Genomic DNA, 24,653 nt, shown 5'->3' with positions numbered 1-24,653 from the left:
CACTGTTAGGAACTCCACTGCTGGGGAGCCAGATGACTGGAAGGCTGTGTGCAGGCGAGGAGGCCTCATCGCCTGAAACTCCCAGGCAACAGGTGCGACAGAAAAATGATATACTGACAGGAAAAGTTTTGTGAGAGCTTTAATGGCACAAAATGTTTATAGCTACAAGTTATACATGTATTGTAAACTGTATATAACGATACAAAGTGCTAACTAAAATAGATGAAGAATGCATAATCACTTTGGCTCAGTTAATTCCAATAATTTCCACAACGGGTTCATGAAAAAACTTATCTGACTGGCTAAGTCTTCAATTCTCATTTTTTTAGAATAGTAAATATTTTTACTGCAATCACGGGAACTTGTTGCACTTTCCAATGTGCAAGTTTGTGCAGTTTTGCTCTTGATTCTATTTACAAACATCTTGAGCCAGTTTTCATCAAACATATGAAAAATGAAGCCTGCCTTTTTGTCCCCAAATTGTAAACAGGTGTAAAGCTTTTTAAACATTAACCTCACAATTTCAACTATTAATTGTTGAATTCTCCTTTCCAAACCACAATGTTTTCGTTCAACACAAATCTGGGTGTAGCAGTAAAACGTTCATCCCATGTGTTAGGGCTACAGATACATACTACATGCTCTCATAATAAATTCTACTGTGATGATGTATTCACGTTTTAAGTAATTTTCCATAATTTCACTGATGCTTTAAGAAAAAGGGCAACACTATGTTTCTTTTTAACACTGAAAGAAATCATAAATATACCCAGTTTCAGTGGCACCACTGATAGAACTGCTGCTGAACTTGGAAAGAGCACAATGCACTAGCTGTAAGAAGTCACTTTCAGGTAAAGTGTAATTTTACTTTCCCCCCCTGTAATACCAATTGTAATAGAAATTGCATACTGTAGCAGTTTAGCTAGTCAGTTCTCCTAACTTTCCAGCCTTTCCAATTTTATTCAGGCTTTTCAAAAATCAGTGAGCCATCAGATTTACTTTCTTCCCAAAGAAATTCAAATATGAACACTTGAAATAAATAGGTTATAGAAGGCAAATCAAGTGTTACCAGGTTTAAGAGTAAGACAGAAACATGGTCTAGGAAAAAGATGTCCAAAATTATTTAGACATCAAATGCTAGAAAGAAAAAAGAAAATTACTTTCAAAACTAGGATATATCATCTTTCTTAAAGATAGCCAGCTATATTCTTGAAAAAAGATAAAAATTTTGTTTAATCTGTATGTTATTTTCCACTATAACACATCAATTTTACAAATGTTGATGTGAGAGAAAAGAGTTAGTTTCTGCAAACTGGCAAATCTGGCTGTCATAGTGTTTTTATTCAAGTTGACCTGATGCACTTTATAGATTGCTAGTTTTAAAATTAACAATGGTTCTCTAAATAGTCAATATCAATGTCTATATCATAAACAGTAATTATTTATATATAAAACATGTGGTATCCTTCAGAGTCATGCTAGATGTTCTGAAATCCAAGAAAATCTACTCGAGATAACTGGTCATCCTGATGCTTTCTAACAATTTGGTCCTAAAGCTTCACATTTTAGAAATGAACGAACAAGTATATCATTGAAGGAATCTGTTGAGTGTTCTGAACTTTAAGAGTTTACCATAACTGAAAAGACAGCTACATGAGAAAATGACCAGTGCCTGCAGTCGCAGGAATCACCTTGGGAAGACTGTACAGTAAACATTAATCAGTGAGAGATCAGAAGGAAACAAATGGCATCTTTTCAGAACGCTGTCAACTGTTCCCACAACCCAAGTCTGTTTTTCCAAGTTGTGCAAGTGCTTGGAATAACTCTGAAACAATTCTCTTCAGAGTTTAAAGGCTTCAGAGTATAGGTGATGCTTCCTAAAACAAGAAGCCTGTATTAACATCACAAATTGGAACTCATTCCAAAGCCTCTTCTTAGAGAAAAAAAAATAAAGAAATAAAAAATAAAAAATGTAAAGAAGGTCATGAAAAATTCACATGCAGCTAATTAACGTAAAAAATATCAAACACACGCAAAAATCTCAAAAAGCAATTTCATATATTTCTAGGCCTGAGACGTTCCTTATCAGAAAGAAAGATTCTACACCATAGAAAAGACAGCATTACAACATACTAGTATGAAAATCTGCTGATGTATTTTAGTTCTTATTCTATTTCATACCTATCATTTATACAGCTTGCCTCCTATAAATTAAAAGACGCTATTAGGAGGCTTAGACAAAAAAGTGGCTCCAAAGCTGGTTTAAAATAATTTTTTTATTGCCCAGGATATTTTTTTCTTGTGCCTTGCTTTTTTTTTGTTTTGTTTTCTTTTTAATAACTATCAACTCAAACTTAGGGAAACTTGCCTTTGTCTTGGGGGAAAAAAAACAACTAGACAATAAAGCTTCTTTTACACCATTTGCTAACCTGATGTCGTTTTAAGAGAGAGATGGTAGTTATGTTGCAAGAGTAAAATTTATACCATGAATGATACAGGTCTAGTCTGGTGGCACTAATTAGAGATAACAGCATTGCTGACAAAATTATAATCTGCTGGTGGCATTTGCGGAAAAGAAGCCCTTGCAAATTTCTAAACAACAGTAAACTCTGTTAGGAAATTCTAAAATGTCTTCAGGCCAAAAAGGGTATAAGGTTAGTAAAATGCCTCAACAGAGTTTGAATAAAATACTGAATTTGAGAGTTACTGGAATTGGATATGTAAAAACAGGGTGGTAGGTTGGGTCATGCTTACAATGGTCTCAAGTTCAAATAAGCTACTGTGACAATACACCACTTCACAGGTCACACGCATTTCCAGGGGCTTTTCCTTTCCCTCAGTAGGTGCTGGCAGAGGGTGTGCTCAGTCGCTTTCCAATATAGATGCTGAAAGGAAGCAGAGGCATCATGTTTCACCTGTTTCAACAGTTCTATACCAGCTTGTCCACAGGTTGAACTCTACTTAAAACTCTTCAGTCTTTGTAAAAGGCTCTAAAGGTTTGTGGGTACCACTCCCCAAACACCGTGAAATCATCACTGACTTTCTTAAAACCAGTCACCAGCCCGGCCAAACTGGTTTTATATGATTTTGTTTACTCATTAAATATCGGGGCTCGACAGCAAAGGGGTAGTGATTAGACAAAGTAAAGCCAGAGAGAACAGATCCCTCCACAGAGTAAATAAAGCAGCCCAACTCCTTCAAGATGTTCCTCTTTGGTGGACAGAAGGTTCTACTGACATTTCAGACACAAAAATACAGTAATATGTGAAATTATTCTGGTGCTCTATGTAGGACAAAAGAAAAAAAAAACCTTAAAAGCTGCCAGTGCTTTAAAGACAGCTCTTACTAATAACTCCTAAGGATTAGGGGCCTTATAATACTTTTTCATGCCAAGAAAGTATTTGGCCTCTTCAACAGCAAAAGCAGAAGGGAAGTTAAGGAAAGTATGTAACTAGCTTCACCTCCAGTGCAATTAAAGCAACGAACTTTTTAAACACTCTTTTTACATTCATCTATAGCAATAGTTATACTTACAGCCAAGACAAACAATCTGAAGATGACTGAAAGAGAGACGGCAAGGTATAGAAACCAATTGCTTAAGGGCAATGAACTGCTGTATAGGCAGCAATGTATTAAACTCCTACACCTGCCCCACATCAACCCCCACGCAACAGTCACACAGTCCCCTTCTGCACAAACCCCTTCTAGGTTGCTGTTTGTGATTACTGTCCTTGCCCTCACAAAAGCAGATCAAGCACCCAAGAGAGACAAGACGGGTGTGTGGAAAGCTGTATGCAAGTTTCTGAGGTCGTGACTAAGAATCTCTCTCCAATATGCTGAGCTCCTTAAAGGGAAGAAAAAGGATGACCCCATCTTCTGCGTATCTTATACTGAAAATGACCCACTGGGCATGCTTAGAGCACAACATATGTCTTGAAAAAAATTAACAGCTACTGTTTAACTCCTAAAATCTTTCAGAAGTGTAATTCCTCAATTGTTTAAATCAAGGAAAAAAAGCAATTTATTTAAAAGATGTGGCTAAGAAACTAATGAATTACACGTAAATATGAGGTCGATTTTAGCAAAATAAATGAAAATACTACAAAGTTAAAAAAGGAAAAAATTAGCACCAATCAACCTACCAGTTTCATTAAAAAAAAACTATTCAATGTAATCATGTATTTTCCCATATGAAAAAAAGGTATTTGCACTGACCACAAAATGTACATGCTAAAGATTAGTTTAGTTCATAAATTACTCAAGATTAAATATTACACAACAAAACCCCAAAAGAAAAATCAATCACAGAAGAGTCCGCTTACATTTGATCATTTAGGGGATTATTATGAACATCTTTTTTTTTTTTTTTTTTTTCCGAGATGGAGTCTCACTCTATCCCCCAGGCTGGAGTGCAGTGGCATGATCTCGGCTCACTGCAATTTCCGCCTCCCATGTTCAAGCAATTCTCCTGCCTCAGCCTCCCAAGTAGCTGGGACCACAGGCATGTACCACCATGGCCAGCTAATTTTTGTATTTTTAGTAGAGACCGGGTTTCACCATGTTGGCCAGGCTGGTCTCGAACTCCTGGCCTCAGGCCATCCACCCATCTTGGCCTCCCAAAGTGCTGGGATTACTGGCATGAGCCACCACACCAGGCCAAATATCTTATTTTCAAATAAGAAAACACACTCTACTATTATTAAAAATGCTTATTTGTAGAACAATTGTGCACCCACTTTTTTAAGTTCACCTTATTTGCACTAAAACACTGAAAGTAAAGCAATAAAAACTGCTTTCACATACATTTCTTCAATCTGAAAATAAGAGGATAAAATGAATGGAAAAAACTTCAGGAGTTGACCAGTACTTACCCTAGCCCCAAAGCCAAAACATGAGAAAGGAAGAGAGATGGAATGAACACCTTCAGAAATTCTGCGGAGAAAATACCCCCTTTCTTCATGGCTCCACTTTTCCTCATGCTTAAAGACACAGAACGTTTAGGGTGTCTGAAGTGGAACTCCCTGAGAAAGAAATTCAGAGGCAGATGTCATTTGCTGAAAATATCGTGGGGATTACCAGGCCCATTGCCTGTAAGCGTGCGCAGATCAACTGTGTCCACTGACAAGAAACATGTGAGAACTCACTTGGGTGGAATGTTTTCGGGTCTACTGGACCAGTCTGACACCCAGTCCGCACTTTTCTTCAAAGCCTCGACTTCCTTCTCTCCTTCTACAACTTCTTCTTCTGACTGTAAAGAAGAATTCAAACTTTAAGAAAAAAAGGAAGACCAATTCCTCCTAATACAAAGAAAAATCTAGACAGAAAAGATACCAAACTCATAAGGTTGTGTCTCAGAAATTTTAGATAACAAACATGTTGCTTTTCTAAAAAATGCTGAAAAATAATGTAAGATCAGAGTATGTAATATCTTCAGAACAACCTGAGTGAGCTTCACTGTTGGGATATCTAAGCACAGCACAGGAACTGCATAAGACTGTACTTTGGGATGTAATGCTAAGGGAAGTATGAAAAACCTCGATAAGAGTTAAATCTGGGCAATACTTACATGGAGGTCCATTATATTATTCTCTCTTGTATGCACTTAAAATTTTCGTAATTAGGCCGGGTGCAGTGGCTCATGCCTATAATCCCAGCACTTTGGGAGGCTGAGGGAGGCGGATCACTTGAGGTCAGAAGCTGGAGACCAGCCTGGCCAACATGGTAAAACCCCGTCTTTACTAAAAAAAAACACAAAACTTATACGCTGGGCGCGGTGGCTCACGCCTGTAATCCCAGCACTTTGGGAGGCCGAGATGAGCGGATCACAAGGTCAGGAGATCGAGACCATCCTGGCTAACACAGTGAAACCCTGTGTCTACTAAAAATACAAAAAAATTAGCTGGGCGTGATGGCGGGCACCTGTAGTCCCAGCTACTCGGGAGGCTGAGGCAGGAGAATGGCGTGAACCCAGGAGGCGGAGCTTGCAGTGAGCAGAGATCGCGCCACTACACTCCTGCCTGGGGGAAAGAGCGAGACTCCGCCTCAAAAAACAAAACAAAACAAAAAAAACTTAGCCGGGCATGGTGGCGGGCACCTGTAATCCCAGCTACTTGAGAGGCTGAGGCAGAAGAATCGCTTGAGCCTGGGAGGTAGAGGTTGCTTGAGCCTGGGAGATGGAGCCGAGATCCAGCCACTACACTCCAGCCTGGGTGATAGAGTGAGATTCCATCTCAACAAAAAAAAGAAAAAAAAAATTTTCATAATTAAAAAAATAAAAGGAAATAAAAGGATATGCTAAAAATAAAATGATGAGAAGTAAAACAAAAATAAGTGAGAGATGTGATGAGGAAATAAATAATAGTATTTATTGAGCACTTAAAGGGGCAAATATTATTCCAAGCATGTTACATGCATTTTTTTTTTTTTCTGGAGACAGGGTCTCCTGTGTCACCCAGGCCAGAGTGCAATCACAGCTTACTGCAGCCTCGAACTCCTGGGCTCAATTAATTCTCCCACCTCAACCTCCCAAGTAGCTGGGACTACAGGTGTGTGCCACCACGCCCAGCTAATTTTTGTATTTCTTTAAAGAGACAGTGTTTCACTATGTTGCCCAGCCTGGTCTTGAACTCCCGGGCCCAAGGGATCTTCCCTGCCTCAGCCTCCCAAAGTGCTGGGATTACAGGTGTGGGACACTGCACCCAGCCACATGCATTAACTTTCACCTTGCAACAAATAACCCTATAAAAATAATTATTAAAATCCCATTTTACAGATGAGGAGACTGAGACATAGATTAAATAACTTGCCTAAGGTTCCACAACCTTAGTACATAGCAGGGCCAGTACATAGCAGGGCCAGTATTCAAACCCAGGAATACTGTATAGAGAGGCCCTACTGTTAAGCACCAGGGTTTACTCTCTGGAAGGAGATTATATTTTTAGGACAAATTGCTATACAAACATTTTCCAAGGTTTCGAAACTATGTTAGCCAAAAGTTTTTGGGAATAATCTATAATAAGTTGAGTCAGAATTTAACATCTGTCATATCAAATAAAATTAAAAATGTGAGTTTTAAAAATTGCTTATTATAACCTAAAGTTTCAGGCCAAGAACAATTAACATTTCCAATAGCTCCCCTTTTAATAGAACCAAAAGGAATGAAAAAGTCCTAAAAATGATATTTATTTATTCAGTATTATTTATTCAGTTTTCTTTTTGAGACGGAGTCTCGCTCTGTCACCCAGGCTGGAGTGCAGTGGCGTGACCTTGGCTCACTGCAACCTCTGCCTCCTGGGTTCTAGCAATTCTCCTGCCTCAGCTTCCAGAGTAGCTGGGATTACAGGCGCCTGGCACTACACCTGGCAAATTTTTATATTTTTCATAGAGATGGGGTTTCACCACGTTGGCCAGGCTGGTCTCGAACTCCTGACCTCAAGTGATCCACGCGCCTCAGCCTCCCAAAGTGTTGAGATTACAGGCGTGAGCCACCGTGCCTGGTCATAGTCAGTTTTAAGGAATGTCATGCTATGACCCCAAACCCAGGGGTCTCAAAACTAAGAAGCATTTTGACATTTTATTTTGTTTGACTAGGATTCACTCAAAAGAATGACCAAAGCTGTCATTCTTTTCAGTAGGTAGCTAAGAAATGCAGAGTCTGACATATTCACATGACTCTTGACAGGTCTAGTTCTCTGTGAAACAGCTACCCCAGGAAGGAGCTTCAGACAGGGCAAAGTAAAACCCCTGTGCGTTCTGCTGCTCTTGTTAGTACCAATCTTATCTAGTTCTGCTGAACTTGGCAAATTCCACTGAATGACACAATGTAGCATTTAGGATTAAGCTCCTTCCATTGGCTATTGAGATTACTCAGAATCATGAGTTGGCTCTTTGGAGTAACACTGAAATCATCCCAAATCAAAAACAATAAACTGTTACAATTTACTTGCACATCAGTTCCTGTACACACAATATCTGACTATACTCAACACACTGCAGGTCGCTTCTGTTTAGTTTCCTGCTTTGGCCTCACAGGTCTTTCTTTAAACCTGCTCAAAGATTTAACAAGTTAATATTTCATAATTTCTGACAGAATGAAACGCAGTAAGATTTCACGCTCTAATTTTTTTTTTCATGAGGATGGAATTTTCTCAGTTGAATGAAGCAAAGTTATCTCTGGACAAGTGTTTTAAAAAGAAAACAAAACAAAAAAGAACTCCAGAAGTTTCTCAACTTATAATACTTTAAGAATAAGAGTGGTAAGCTTTCCTCATTCACTACCACTCTGTGCTTCCTTTTATTAATCTTAAATTTGCCACTTTCAGGTTTTAAACTGCCTTCCAATTCTTAGAATTCCAGAATATGGTAAAAATGTACTTAATCTAATTACGTAAGATTTGTGCTTTTAAAATCAATAATCCTCTCTCTATACCTACATCTATTCAAAGAAGATTCTGGCTGGGCACCATGGCTCATGCCTGTAATCCCAGCACTTAGGGAGGCCGAGGTGGACGGATCACTTGAGGTTAGGAGTTTGAGACCAGCCTGGCCAACACGGCGAAACCCTGTCTTTACTAAAAATACAAAAATTAGCCAGGCGTTGTGGTGCACACCTGTAATCCCAGCTTCTTGGGCAGCTGAGGCAGCAGAACCACCTGGAAACAGAGGTTGCAGTGAGCCGATGCCACTGCACTCCAGCCTGGTGACAGAGTGAGGTCCATCTCAAAAACAAAAAACAAAAACAAAGAAGATTCTGATCGTTCTAGCCTGTTCTCTCACATGGAGTTCTTTGTTTTCTGATCACTTAAGTTTTCCTTCTCTGGTTTACCTCAAGGTCACTTTGTCCTCTAAATATGGATATTAAGCTGTATACCATGATTCATGTACAGATAAAAATCACAGTTTTACAAGACAGGAAATGGAGGATATTTTCTGTTTGGATCATTTTTCAGTAACACTCAACATTGTGCTGGCATTTTTGGTCCCAGAAACACAATGCAAAAATGTCTTCAATAAATAATCTATATTGCTTCTCGGACTTTTGGCTAAGATCAAGTGAAGAAACAATCTACAGTCTGTTTTCTGATACAAAACTGAGACTCTTGAGGATGATCATCCGAAAAGCAGTTTCATGGTCTTTTTCCTAAGTGCACACTGCCTTAGGCAGATTCCCCATACCATAACTCAGCAGACATTTTTCAGTTCATTCTCATGGCTTTGTGAGCTCTCCTGTTATCAATCAAATTCATTTACTTAGTTCAGTAGAAAGAACAAGGGCCACAGACTCAGACCTGCTTTGAATCCTGGCTCTAACAGTGACTTGCTTTGTGATCTTAGATAAGTAATTAGTACAAAGCCTCACTTTTTCCACTGGTCCATGGGGATAATATCACTGCTTTCACTGGATTGAGAACATTAAAAGAGAGGTGGGAGTAGTAACTCATGTCTGTAATTCCAGCACTTTGGGAGGCTGACATGGGAGGATCATTTGAGGCCAGGAGTTTGAAAACAGCCTGGGCAATATAGCGAGACTCTGTCTATACAAAAATAAAAAATAAAAAAGTAGCCAGGCGTGGCAGTGTGAGCCTGTAGTCCCAGCTACTAGGGAGACTGAGGCAGAAAGATTGCTTGAGCTGGGAATCGAAGTCTGTGGTGAGCTATAACTGCACCACCACACTCCAGCCTGGGTGACAAAGCAAGACCCTGAGACGCTGTCTCCAAAAAAAAAAAAAAGAAACTGAGCACCTAGAACATATCTAGTTAATGTTAGTGACTTTACTTCCTCATCTTAGAAAAGCTTGAAAATGATATATGGTCCTTATAAACACATATAAAAACATTCTATAAGATCAAGTACAATAACAGTCCTTTAACTGCTTTTTTAAGTTTCCTAACCCTAAACTTTCTTCTTATTCAGGAAGAAAATCAATTTTCCCAAATCCTAAAGAAATTAATTTTTAAATTATTGTTTCTTCCATTAAAAAAAGGCAATGTCAAAGGTTTTTAAAAGTTTAAACTATACCTGCTGACAGCTCCCTTATTAAGTCTTACTCAACTGTTATCTCTCACAGGGGTTAGACTGTCTTTCCAAACTCTTCCCTCTGTTGAAACTGACCGATCTGATTGTCAACATAAAGTAAGTACCTCCTCTTGATGATAGCCTATGCTCTTTTAGGGATTTGGTCCTGAGAAGGGATCAACACTGGCAAACCTACCAAAGGCCAAAAACCTGACATTTTCTTTCCTGAATTTCAAAAATTCCTTTGGAATTCCAGGGTAGATGCATTCAACTCTAGAATTCCATGTACATTCAATATTGAGTTAAGCCTGATTGCACATCTGCAACTCCATGAGCCAGGAAAGCACTTACCACAGTGCTCCATGGAGTTATTAAGTTCTTAAGGGGAAAATGTATGCAGAGAAGAGGAAGAAAGTCTAAGGTCAAATAAGCTTGGGCAACATTTGGTTTAATTAAACCCATTTCTTTTTTTCTTTTTTTTAGAGACAGAGAGTCTTGCTATGTTGCCCAGGCTGGACTCAAAACTTGTGGGGCTCAAGGGATCCTCCCACCTCCACCTCCCAAGTAGCTGAGACTACAGGCAAGTGCCACCATGTCCAGCTTAAACTATAATTTCTTTACTGCAGGAACTGGTCAGAATTACTCATGCGACTACTAGGGTGAGAGTGTGGGGGAACCTGGGGCTGCATTACCTTCCATTTATTTGACCTTTGAACAAATGTTCTTGAAAACACATTTTGGAAAATGCTAATCTAAACTTAAAGCTTTCTGTATAAAAGGTGATATAGATTGAAGAAATCCTCCTCAGGAAAGACCACGGCAAAGAATTCGATTTCTCTCCTGGGTTCCGTGGTACACTTTCTGCTATGGAGACTTTGTAAGCTTTCTTCTACATCAGCTATAGCTTACTGCATGTGGCCAAACTGACATACATAAGCCAGCAATTCAAATGCTCCAGTCAGATCATCTTATATACGACAGCCTATTGTGAGCTTCTCTATAGTATAAAGCTCATCATCATAAAATAAATTTGTGTTGAATCCATAGATTTTCGACATTTCAGAGAAAAGCAAAAATAGAGCATAGTAAAGTATACAGGAATTCTGTGGCCTTTGGAAACAGAAAGAATACTGGGTGGATCTAAGACACACAAAATATTTCTAGTGCCCAGGACACAGAATAGTGAGAACCTGACAAAACAAGGTTTTTGTTGTGACTCATTCAAAGGTTCATTCAACATTTGTCAAGCACCCTAAATACAGGAGAAAAAGATAATGGTTCCCGTCCTCAAGAATTTGTACTCTAATGACACTTTTAGGTGATCTTACATATCAATAAAGTTAAAGGCTGGCTATGAGTATTCTAAATCATTAGCCACAATTATATACTTACCATATTTTAAGTCTTATAACACAAACATTTGTAAGATTTTAATACTATATCCATCTATGTTTCCAACATTGTCAACTCCTAGTAAACAATATTTATCTTGAAGGAATCCTGCATAATTTAGATAAATTTAAAATTTATCTCAAAAGCCACTGCTTTGATTTCAGATGCAAAAAAAAGTCTTCATGTCTAGTTCTAATACAACCTTCATCTTCATTTATTCTGTGGTCTTAAAGCATCTATCTCAGTCTTTTTCTACTTATAAACTCAAGAAACTAGCCTGGAGTATTGGCATGATTTATTATGGACAAGAATTTTCCAATTCGTTTAGAGTGACAGGGCCCAAAATCCTTAGTTGTAAAGGAGTGCGACAAGAACTATATCATCCTAAATAAATTCCAAAATCAGAAACTCAATAATAGCTTCAAACTATTCCTAAAAGTCTTCACATTTATTTTAGCAAAATATACTTAGAGAATTTACATCTTTCTTAATTGTTTACTGTAAATCAGAATCCCCCCGACACACCTGAGAGCTATGGTCCCTGCTGGTGTGCATTTCCACATCAAACATGATCTGCCCATCTTCTTGTGGCGAAGGGCTAGAAGAGAAGGAATTCAGCTATTAGTTTTAATTCTCACTTTGTCAAATGACTTAGTCTCTACTAGAAATTAGAAAATTAAAAGTTACAGCAGTATGGCTTTGAAAAAGCAAATCAGAAAATATATCATAACCCTATACAAGAAAAATTTATGTGATATTAAAAGGCTAAATGAAATTGAGCATTCTTACTCCCAAAATGTTCTGCACTTTTTCAGTAGTAATGAAATCCTTCAAAATGATAAATTTGCAAAGGAAATACTACCTACAGACACAAACTGTCACATTCTCTTATATTTACTCTTTTGTCCATTAAAGGTAAAATAATCTTCAAATTCAGGAACTTCAGAGTTCTTTTTCTCAAAGTTCCCTCATCATTAAATAATTCACCAGTAGTTCTCAAAGTGCATAAGGTAGTTCTCAAAGACGCTTTCAGAGGGTCTTTGAGGTTACAGTTCCTTTCTCAATACTAGTAGGATTTATTTGCCTTTTTCATTCTCATTCTCCCATGTGTATAGTGGAATTTTCCGAAGGCTACATGATGTGTGATAGCACAACAGTTAGAATGCAAACACAGATGAGAACCAGCTGTCTTCTATTAAGCTTGGTATTAGAGATTTGTAAATGTGTAAAACAATGCCACTATTCTTATTAACTTGGAGGGTTTATAGAAAATAGGTATTTTCACTAAAAAATGCTACTTATGTTAAAATGTATTATTTTTGAATGAATATATATTTTCTCAGTTTTAATTTCTAATATAGTAAATATCAAAATATATAAACCCACAAACAAGTTTTTTGGGGTCCCTAATGATTTTTAAGAATGTAAAGGTATGTAATGACCAAAAACTTTGAGAACCACTATTTTACTTATTTCAGAAATATTTGCTTTGAGATATTTCAGAGTGAATTATATAACTTATATATTAATATAAAACCTTTATGATTGCACAAAATACATTCTTAGAACTGTAAAAATTTACAAATAAGTTTTTAGACAAAAACAACATGATCACAAACTGCACTTGATACAAGAGATGAACAGAATGTGCTAAGTTAATTTCTTAGCTTTATTAATGATTTCTTGTATAAAAACTGAAAGTCACTGGGGATCCTTCACTACATACACAAACCCTCCCCCAAAATCTAAAATAGAAATAAAAAATATTTGGGGCTTAACTTGCTGAAAGGAATAGATATTAACTATTAAAGTTATCAAGAGTATGTATATAATGTTAATTAATGTATAGAGACGTTGGTGAGACTGACTCAGAAATAAGATCGTCAGAAATTTATCAGACAGATTAGGCCTAGGAGTCTTTTAGACTGGTATAATTGACATAGGAGATTTTTAAATGGGGACAGGAAAACCGAAAAGCTGGTTCTGTATCAAACCAACGTCATATATATTTAGGAAATTTTTGTCTTGAACTAGCACAGGAGTCAACCCGAACTGGGCACTCCTACTGGCCTCAGTTTACTATCTTTGTGCTCATAACTGTTGGGTTCACAGCTACACATCAAGTTAAGGGTCAGCCTTACACAGCCGTGACCAGGTCAAGGCAGTCAGGGTGACAAAGTCAAGAATCCTATGGAAGCATTGCTCTGCTTCTATATGCTTCTTCACACTGGCACCAACCTCTTCTCTAAACTGTTTACTCCTCCTAACAATTTGGAATGCATTAGAGCTTCACCCATGGCACATATTAGAATCGGCTGGGGAGCTTTTAAAATATTGTGACGTCTCTACCCTGCCCCTGTCAACCAAAATGAGAAGTTCTTGAGATGCAGTCCGTGTGCTGCCATTTTTAAAAGCTTCTGGGTGAATCTAGTGTGCCGTCAAGGTGAAAACCCCTGTGACAGGGTGAAAGGCAAAGCAGAACACACTGGGGTTCCCAGCTAACAACCCCTGCGGCAACACAAATATTTCTTTTTTTTTCTTTTTTTTTTTTTTTTTTTGAGACGGAGTCTCGCTCTGTCGCCCAGGCTGGAGTGCAGTGGCGCGATCTCGGCTCACTGCAAGCTCCGCCTCCCGGGTTCACGCCATTCTCCTGCCTCAGCCTCCCGAGTAGCAACACAAATATTTCTATGGAATAATTTTTAAGTTGAAAATATACATAAATCAGCTCTAGGACTGATACCCAACAACCCTAAAACATTTCCCCCTACAAGAAACACTTCCCAATTACTTTTCACATATAGAGACGCATGGCAATTCAAATGATGTGAGTTTTGAAGACACTCCTCAATGCTAAAGCGTGTTAGTAGGCTATCCCAGAAGACTCGAGTTCTAGCCATTCTCTGAAAGACGACCACTAATCTAGGGCCTGGAGAGACATAAGATGAGGGGTATGAAAGTGTTCAAAAGCATTTGCCATGCCTCCTCATGGCAACCTCAACTTAAACATGATCATAGGAGGGTGAAGGCATATTCAGTCACACGTAAAACTGCACCATAAATGAAGTAAGATGAACAGACAAGTAAGCAGGTGACTCTTCTCTGCTCATTGACAGCACCATGTGAACAACAGGCTCATGGACACCGTGGTATCAATGATCAAGGCCTACACACCTGAACGCAGAGTGAAAGCCTTGTTGACAGGCCGTAACAAGCAGAAAACTTGAGAAACCCATCAGCAAGTTCCATAATATAAATATAAATCTTCATTCGGAAAGACAGACTAATGCTGTAGCTACTGGAATCAAGGGCAAGCTGTTCAGAAGAGAGCCATCTGCTCTGGTTCCGCTTATGACAAGAGCCATCCCAGGCTCTAAGAAGCACAGGGACAAGTCAGGGATGACACGGGGGTGGCGGGGGTGCACAGTGTGCCACAGAGCCAACAAACCAGTCCCCCGCTGCCTTGGCAACATTAGTGGATCATAAGCCACTCAGGAAGTTGGACATGATTTAACTCATTTCTCCTTTTTTTCACTTCTTCTGATAAGTAATAATATGTGCAATATACACAATTTTTACAAAATACAAAAATGTTAAGAAGAAACATATCCATACTGCATTCCTAAAAATAGTCACTGTTTACACTTCCTTAATCCGCTTCCCGTGCATTTGCATTTTCTAAATGGTTAACATCAGTTAACAACCACCCAGAAGGTCATCCAGTGCCCCATAATGCTAACAGTGTAGCTGTCACTGAAAGAATTTCTTAAATGTCATTTAATATCTAGCCCTTCTGAAAAAAAAAAAAAACAGAAAAGTTTATACTAAAAAATAATGACCTGGTTTCATTCCACACACATATCTCGTTGTATTCTTACTCTTTCACCATAAGCAGTCCTTAATCCATGTAATTAGTTTCTTCAGCTCAAATATAGAAAAATGAGGTCTGAAACAAAACATCCTCTGAGAAAGCAGAGGAGACTTCAAAACTATCTTTACAGACCTTGGTTGGTGCTTCCAACTGTGCAAATATTGCTATAACGTGAAGCAACCTGCAGTTCCTATGAATCAAACATTTACTGAGTGTCTACTATGTGCCAGCACCATTACTGTGAAGGTAATAAAAATTAAACATGGCTCCTGCCCTTTGCAACGTCAAGATCTAGAAGGGAAGACACATATATACAGAGGTAACTAATTCAAGAACAGTCTGTGATCTGTAACACAGGGACACAAAGGAAAATGGGGGAAAGTCAGATTAATTCTATAAATTAGCATTTATGCCACTGAATTTTAAACTGATAAACTGCTAGAAATAATATAATCTGGGTAAGAAAAATGACAATCTGGGGAAAAACAGTGGGCACTGAAGCACCTGTCAATTAGCTGTCTCATATAAACACAATATATATCTGTGCAATATATATTATACTACAATATATCAGAAGGCATATTTTGCTAAGTGAAGATTTAAGCAAATAAATTTTTCCTAGAGAGAATGAGCCCTGTAACCCACCTATTTCCTGAATTCCACCAAAACATGGGTCTCACTTACCTGTCACAGTGCGAACTGCCTCTGGAACTACTCTGTCCTGATTCATGTTGTGCATCCAAAAGAATCTTCTCCATGTCTCCATTGTGGATGGAGGATGAGGATGGTACGTGTTCCAGCCCCCCATTTTTCCCATTGCCATTATCATTGCCATTGCTGCTGTTCATGGGTAGCTCCACCCAGGAACCTGTTGGACAAGTCAGATAAGTTAACCACAGCAGAACTGAAATCTGTCATGTGCACACAGATGTGAACATGGTGAATCCAGATAAGAATTCTGACTCTCCTCAAACCAAATGCAAAAGTATTCTGAAGAAAATAAATAAGAAGTAATAAAAGTCTAAAGATCTATATAGTTCTGTTCCTGAAATAGCTCATGCCATCAACTGAGAAACAGCTCAAACTCTAAAACATCTCAGAAAATGTGTTTTTCAGTCAATTTCTCTCTGGGTAAAGCTTGGTTTATAATAACACTCTACTGAAAACTCAGGTTACTTTTCAAAAAAAAATTGCTACTTTTAGGCTATTTACCTTTAACATTTTAGTTGGTGTATATATACACACACACTTTCTTCATAGTCTACCTAAGCTACTCAGCTGTATCTGCTCCAGAAATGAAATAAATATATCACCTACAAATTTCATAAAAGGTCATCTAAGTAAGTTAGCAACTATATCCTACTTAGTGCAAACAACTGAGAAACTCCTAGAGAGGGAACCTAAATCCAATAGCAAAAATTTCAATTTGTGCACAAATCAGGAGCATAAAATTAATGCAGCTGGTTAACTAAATCAGGTGATAATGCTAAAAATTCAGAAAAAAGCTTTATCTCTATCTCACTGATTAGTTTCTTCATTTCCTTTGTATCTCAGGCTTTCTAGTCCTTCTCCTTTTTTATACACTAAACATACCTTGTGAACTTGTCTTTTTTCTTTTCTCTCCCACGGGTTTCTACTTTCTAGGGTTTTCATTAAACCCTGTTGATTTGGGGGCAGAAACAACTGCACATCAGCTACAGGCAAACACGAAAAGTTTTCTTGGACAAAAAGTTGAAGGGGTGGAGCCACAGAAAAAGGGGATGTGCCACTGGTAATTTTGCATAGGTCTTGAAAATATTTATTGGTCTGATGAGTTTGCTAAATGTATTAAGGTGCTTTAATTTTAACAAGAGTTGAGGCCAGGTACAGTGGCTCACACATGTAATCCCAGCACTTTGGGAGGCTGAGGCACCAGGATTGCTTGAATCCAGGAGTTTGACACCAGCCTGGGCAACATGGCAAGACCCTGTCTCTACAAAAGAATAGTAAGTAAGTAAATAAATAAATTGTTAACAGTAGCCAATAAACTTAACTTCACAGCAAAAAGAGATAGTGGTATATTTTGTTCATAATTTCCATTTCTTACAATAAATTTTGTTTTAGAAAATGTACCCAAGCAGCTTGGTGTGGCCATCCCTCTAAACTCCCAGCAGAAGTGTTAGAGAGTTCCAGGGATGAACAAGGAGTTCCGTCAGTAAGTTGAAGTAAAATCATCAAAACTGGCTCAAACTCTAAAATGCACTCTAAATGTGGCGATGGCTACACCAGTTCCAGAGTGAACTGAACATCACCCTCACAAGAAGGAAAGCTCCAAGGCAGACCTAGCTGGGAATCTGACCCCATCACTTCCTGTCTACCTGTGTGACCTGAGCTTCAGCTTCCTCATTTGTAAACAGAGATAATAATAACACCGGGGTGCTGTGACGATTTAGTAGTATCAAGTGCTGGTAAATAGAAGATGCTCAGTTATACACTAGAATTTTCTTTTATAAATACTTAGAACTCTTTCCTTTCCATTTGAGGCAGCCCCAGTGGCTACCACCATCCCATAATCACCACCAATTCCTTAGGACTCTGCTGCCAAACGACACAGTTGTACAACATCTCCATGGCCTCATTCTATACACACATAAAATGGACACAGGCTAGAGAACTCAAAATGGATTAACAAATACAACTAGCAAAGCTAAGAGAGATCTAACATTGAAGATAATTTATCTCGAGTGCCTCTGGAGTGTATAAGAAATACGCCAAAAGCATCCCTAAATTTAGAGCTCTGCAACATATTTCAACTGGAGAGAAAGGGGGTGGGGGAGAGAATATGTACATAAAAACAGTTTTTTTTTCTGACTCTCACTGTTTCTAGGATTTTCAAACTTATTTTTAAACCAATGGGACCAGTTCTTCTTGTATAGAAGCCTAATGTGTACAATAGTAGCAAACCAAAACCCAGAGCTGCTCTGACAGAAGCAGAGGTAAGGAACCAGGAGTTCCAGATAGGTCTCTGTGGAAGTCAGTCTTCCCTAAAATACAATTAATATTCACTTGAAGTAGGCAATCAAAGAGAAAAAAGGGTGTAACAAACAATATCAGGTTTTCTGGTCCTTACTTTTGTTTTTCTTTTGAGACAGTCTTGCATTGTCACCCAGGCTATAGTACAGTGGCACAATCACAGCTCACTGCGGCCTTGATTCCTGGGCCCAAGCAATCCTCCCACCTCAGCCTCCCAAGAAGCTGGGACTACAGGGCACATGCCACCATGCCCGACTTATTTATTTATTTATTTATTTATTTATTTATTTATTTATTTAGTAGAGACAGGGTCTCCCTACATTGCCCAGGTTGGTCTCAAACTCCTGGGCTTCAGCAATCCTCCCACCTCAGCCTCCCAAAGTGCTGGGCTTACAGGTATGAGCCACTGCTCCCAACCTGGTTTTTACTTTTTTGAAGGACTTTCAAATCAATGTCTGGATCCTATTTTCTTCATTAAAAACACATAAGCAATCATAATCCAATATATACTTTTGGAACCTGAAAGAGACATACCTAGAAAAGCTTAGTAAAAGTGATCTCTGCTGTGGCCTCCACACCCTGAATCATAACTGAAAGCATTTCTACTTAAGGCGGACAATTTGTACTTGGGATACACTGGTATAGTGTGGTCAGGGGCTGAGACTGAAGCCAGGCTCCCACTCTCAGTTATAGCTGTTACCCTCGCACAGGGTACTTAACCTCTTTGTGCCTCAGTTTTCTCATCTATAAAATAGAGATAATAACTGTATCTACCTCGAAGACTTTGTTAGGAGGATTAAATGAATATAGCACGCAGAACAATAAGAAAGGTCCCTAAGAAAGTTTTAGCTACTACAATTATATTCTGTATCATAGAAAAACCATTCCTTACTGGAAAAATGTGTTCCTAGAAAACATAAACATCAGTACATAAAATTAAAAATTAACATCTCTCCCAACCTCCCGTTCCTACTCCCAAAGGAGCCACTTTTGACAGTTTCACATGGAGACTTGCAGAGTTTTTGTCAATGAAATATAGGTCTGTTTTTGCTTTTGTTTTTATAAAGAAATGGAACTGTACCATACACACATACTGACATATTCTGTAAGTCGTTTTTCAAATGTCTTCCCTATCAATATATACTGACATTCATTCTTTTGAACAACTGCATTGCATTTCATCTTTTATAAAGATATACCATACTTTAACCATTATCTAAATGGCAATGGTTAACTACTACTGAGATGGTTGTTTCTAATACTTTGTTATTACAATCAGGGCTTCAGTGAACATTCTGGAGAATAATTTGACAATAGGTATTAACAGCCTTAAAAGGGTAGATTTCCTTTAATTAATTAAGGGTAATTCTCTTTCAAAAATATCATCTATGGAAATACATAGTGGTGCAGAGAAAGTTATGTACACAGGCATTAAGAGGCTACATATTAATCTTTTGAGTAACACATAAAAAAGCAAATGTGTCTTCCTCAATAGATGAACAACACGTCTGTTTCCCATCACCCGATTTGTTCCTGATTTACAGCCTCAGAATTTCTTAGTGTTCTAACTCTACCAATCCTCACAAAGTCCCTTTTTACTTGGAAAGGAAACAAGGCTAGATAAGAGGTTTGTGCTGTCCAAGCAACACAAAGTAGAAAACAACCACAGAGTGAATTCTCCTCCTAATGATCAAGCTTGAAAACTAAAAGCTGGAAGCTTTCTCCATTATCTAAAAGACTTTACAAACTAAGAGCTGTTCCTTATGCCAATTTGTACATAATATGCAATGACATGAGATATTTTCTGGTTTGGGTTTTTGGGAATGACTAAGAGATTCAGAGAAACTTCTGTGAATGCTTCTCCGTTCTCTAACATAATAGACTGTGAAGGGTGGTCCAATAATTATGATTATACTCATTGCCGTATGTTGTATAATCTTCACAGTTTTATCATCACTAGTTCAATCCTCTTGCAAGAAGAAGAAGAGAGGAGCTTTGGGACAAGGGGAGGAGAGAATGAAGAGTATTTCTCCTCATCTTTCCCCCTAACTTTTCAAGGCCCACATGTAACTCTTTGAAATTTCATTATATTTACATTCTTTCCTCAAAGCTTTTCATTCATTATTGAAAGGAATCCAGACCAGGCCAACCTGATGCTGAAATCCAGACCAGGCCAACAAGAGTTACTGGCATTCTTCTTAAATAAAAAAAAAAATAAATAAATTTTTGAAAAGTTGGTCTTTTTGCAGAAGTATGTATTTACATACAAGTTACGTAGGTATTCAAAACATTATTATGAGGCAGTGACAATCCATGAAGGCCTTAAGAGCACTCTTCATAACAAGAAAGCAAGGACATTGTGCTTGAAGATGTTTCTATTTAAAAAAAAGAGTTTGTGACCAGCTTGGGCAACAAAGCGAAACTCCATCTCTACAAAAAATAAGTTAGCCGGTGACCAGCCTGGGTGACAAAGTGAAACTCGAACTCTACAAGAAATAAAATAATTAGCTGGATGTGGGGGCATACACCTGCAGTCCTAGCTACTTGGGAGGCTGAGGCAGGAGGATCACTTGAGCCCAGGAGGTCGAAGCTGCCATGAGCTATGACTGCACCACTGCACTCCAGTTTGGGTGACAAAGCAAGACCCTGTCTCAAAAAAACAAAAAACAAAAAAGAACAAGAAAATTTGAAAAGAAAAAAAAGGCTGTACTTCTCAACAACAAGAATTATACTACGATTTACACTACTACTTTGGTTTTCCTTATTCGGCCTATTGAATCTTATTCAAACATTCTTAAGGAAGTTGATAGTTTTCTTAACAATAAAACAAACTGGACAACATCCTTTTGACTTGGAAGGAGTTTGGGTATTTGCCCTGTAATTTTTAATGAAAGTGAACAGTCTCTCCACAGCGGTAAAGTTAAAAAAAAAAATCACAGAAATACTTCACTATTCAAATACTTCAGTAATTTGCTATTGAAACTGCTTTGACCCCTGAACCAAAGATAAAATCCCAAACGCAAGATAATCTGTACATTTCTTCTCCTGTTTTTCAGTTGTGCAACTTTACCCAACAAAGTCCTTCGACTTATCAACAATTTGGATAGTACTAGATGCCTGAATAAGTTGTTTTGCCCATTGCCCAAAAATCACTTCAAGGAATTCAATGAGGCTTCTTGTTTTGTTCAGTACAGTGTTGTGTAATGAGCTAAAAAAACGAACAGAGTGAGAGGCAAGAAGGGAGTAATTAAATATGGCAATATCTAAAAGCTTTTCAGAAAGCTCACCCTATCCCACACAAAATACTTTCTATCTAGCAGATGTCCCAAAGCAACATTTTGACATCCCATGCAGGCTGAGTGTACTTCCACCTCTGTAAGAGCTGATGTCAGCCAAGCAGGAACCGACTGGCCAAAGACATCAAACTCCTCATAGGTCTGTCAGACACCAAGATAAACAACGACATATGGCTCAGCCCCCGCCCCTTCTTCCCCCTTTTTTTTTTTGAGACAGAGTCTTGCTCTGTCACCCAGGCTGGAGTGCAGTGGTGTGATCTCGGCTCACTGCAACCTCTGCCTCCCGGATTCAAGCGATTCTCCTGCCTCAGCCTCCTGAATAGCTGGGATTACAGGCGCCCAACACCAAGCCAGGCTAATTTTTGTATTTTCAGTAGAGAGGGGGTTGTTCGCTCACCATGTTGGCCAGGCTGGTCTCGAACTCCTGACCTCAAGTGATCCACTCGCTTTGGCCTCCCAAAGTGCTGGGATGACAGGTGTGAGCCATCGTGCCCTGCCTGGCTCAGCCCTTTTTGTTGTTGTTGTTAAAGGGTCAAAGGAAGATGAAAATCCCTTTGCTTTCAGTGAAATCACGTACACCTACCAAGTATCTTCACTCATAAGAAAACTGTACAATTAAGAAACAATACTAAAAAGAAACAGAAAGGTTGGCCACCTTTGTCAATTAGGTAGAATAACACACTGACAAAATAAGACACACACACCAGCAGGAGGTTCTGCACCACTGAAAAGAAGCCGGTGCGATGGCTCAAGCCTGTAATCCCAGCACTTTGGGAGGCCCAGGCGGGCGGATCACGTGAGGTCAGGAGTTTGAGACCAGCCTGGCCAACATGGTGAGAGACCAACAACCCCCTCTCTACTGAAAATACAAAAATTAGCCTAGCTTGGTGTCGGGCGCCTGTAATCCCAGCTACATGGCGAAACTTCGTCTCTACTAAAAATACAAAAATTAGCTGGGCGGGTGGCAGGCACCTGTAGTCCCAGCTACTCGGGAGGCTGAGGCAGAAGAATCGCTTGAACCTGGGAGGCGGAGGTTGTAGACAGAGCGAGACTCTACCTCAAAAAAAAAAAAAAAAAAAAAAAAAGTCCTCAAAAGAGCAGTAGACAGGCTGAACATGAGAACCTCTGCTTTGCTCCCAGCCGGTTGTGAACTTGGACAAGGCCATTTACTCTAGACCTGTTTCTCTACAGGCAAACAACAGGAGGCAGTTAGCTAGCTCTGAAGTTTCTTCCCATTCTAAAATCTAAGACAGTATGCTAAACATGGGCAAATAACTTAAAATTGCATAGGAATATGTGATACAAGTAACGTTTAAAGACTCATACATTCATCCTAATTTACTGTGGGAAATAATATAACCATCTTACATTCTGGAATATATGACACTTAAAGGTTTTGGGAATTAACCCATCAAAACCTGGAGCAGTAGCATCCATCTTAAAATCTCCAAACTCCATCGCTACCTGGTGAGGGCTGAAACTCTCTTCCCTAAAATAATCTTCAGGCCACACTGGAAGCACCTCCCTCTTACGAAAGATACTGCATGACCTTTAAGCATCCAAGTGGTTTTGAAAAGACTTCATCTGGCCATATGCTCACTGCTCCCATTACCTCTTTCCCAAGAGTTGAATTAAAGAAAGGTTAGGCAAGAACCCTTCCAAGAAGGCTCCCGGTTCTCACGACTAGGAACAATCTGAGGACAAGATGTCTGGGCAGCGGAATGTTATGAAAAGACCCTGGCCTGGGTTGTCTATCAGCCTGGTCCGTTAACTTTCAACTGCCCGAGTGCGTTTTTAATTCCGTTTCTTTAAATGCATGGCCCCAGACTCCCTGACGTGTGCAATCCTGGGTGGTTCAGGAGACTGCTCTCAGCTTTACTAGGCGCACAACCCATCGCTTTAAAAAAAAAAAAAAATCACTTGGGCAACTTCGAGAAATCTAATAAAAAAATAAAAAAGGAGAAAGGAGAAGCAAGGCACAGCCTCTCACCCCACACGTGACTGAAGCCACCCCTAGACGAGCAAATGAATTTTCCTGACAAACATGTGGCAACAAAGGAATGTTCGCTGGGGGCTCCCGCGCCCGCCAGACGCTGCCCGCCCGCGGGCCCCGCACACCTGATCCCCGACACGTCCCGCGGCAGCCGCCCGCCCCGCCCCGCTCCCGCGCGTCCATCCCCCGGCGTCCCCGCCGCACGTCCCCATCCCGGCCCACGTCCCCTCCGCGGCCCGCTCCGCCCACCCGGCCTCCCCGCCCCCCAGGCCCGCCCCCGCCCCGCCCCGCCCGGCTCCGCTGCTGGGGACCACCCCCCGCACCAGCGGGATCCGCGCTACCCGCGCCGCTCCCGGACCGCGAACCCAAACGGCCCCCGGCCCAAGACCCCAGGAGGCAACAGAGACGCCCGGAGCAAGGCAGGCGCCCCTCCTCTTGACAGGGGACGGGAGCTGTCAGTCACCTGGACATCCCATGCCTGGGCCAATCAGCTGCCTTCTCCTCCCGCCTCCCGCGCCGCGCCGGTGGCGGCGGCCGGGGCTGCTCCTCCTCCCCCATCCCCTTCACTGAGCCTCGGCCCCACACTCACTATTGAGGCCGGCCGGCGGGGGCAGAGACTGCTCATTTTCCTCGCAGTTGTTGTTGTTGTTGTGCAGGGGCGGCGGCGGCTCGACTAGGTGGGACGACATCGTCGGACAGCTGGCAGGGCTGCGGCAGCAGCAGGACCGTCTCCGGCACTCAGGCAGCAACACAACAAGCCGAGTCCGCCGCCCCCTTTTCTGCGCCTGCGCCGTCCCTCCCCTGCCCCTGACGTCAGGGCCCGCCCAGGCCACGTGATGACAACACAGCAAGCGACCGGACGGGGTAGGGGCGCTCCCCTGCGGGTCCCGGACGTGGAGACGCTCGAGTCAGGCTGACGCGCGCGCCGGGAACGAACTCTTGCGCGTGACTTGGGATGACCGGATGGGATGAGTGATGCCAATGGCAGTGGGAGAGAGGATGAGGAGAAGCGGAATGAGGAAGTGCGCTCCTGTGTTCGCGCCCGTGCCTCCTCTCACACAGGCTCCACACTGCTTC

General features: G+C 40.2%; 1 protein-coding gene across 2 annotated transcripts; it reads right to left on the bottom strand.

Moving 5' to 3' along the window:
• Positions 1–122: 122 nt before the first annotated feature.
• On the bottom strand, positions 123–24,550 carry BNIP3L (BCL2 interacting protein 3 like). 2 transcript variants are annotated; one of them, XM_003823554.7, is made up of 6 exons: positions 24,166–24,550; positions 15,960–16,143; positions 11,933–12,005; positions 5,145–5,248; positions 4,872–5,021; positions 123–2,885 (listed from the first exon to the last, which is right to left on the bottom strand). In XM_003823554.7, the coding sequence occupies exons 1-6, from the start codon at positions 24,263–24,265 to the stop codon at positions 2,837–2,839; spliced, it is 660 nt and encodes a 219-aa protein (XP_003823602.1). In that variant the 5' UTR covers positions 24,266–24,550; the 3' UTR covers positions 123–2,836. The 2 variants fall into 2 exon arrangements, with proteins under 2 accessions (XP_003823602.1, XP_034821753.1); XM_034965862.3 differs by lacking the exon at positions 24,166–24,550 and adding an exon at positions 23,900–24,032.
• Between the last annotated feature and the right edge of the window lie 103 nt (positions 24,551–24,653).

Source organism: Pan paniscus, chromosome 7 (assembly GCF_029289425.2).
Source record: "Pan paniscus chromosome 7, NHGRI_mPanPan1-v2.0_pri, whole genome shotgun sequence".
Taxonomy (NCBI): domain Eukaryota; kingdom Metazoa; phylum Chordata; class Mammalia; order Primates; family Hominidae; genus Pan; species Pan paniscus.
This window is presented reverse-complemented; position numbering and strand designations above follow the sequence as displayed.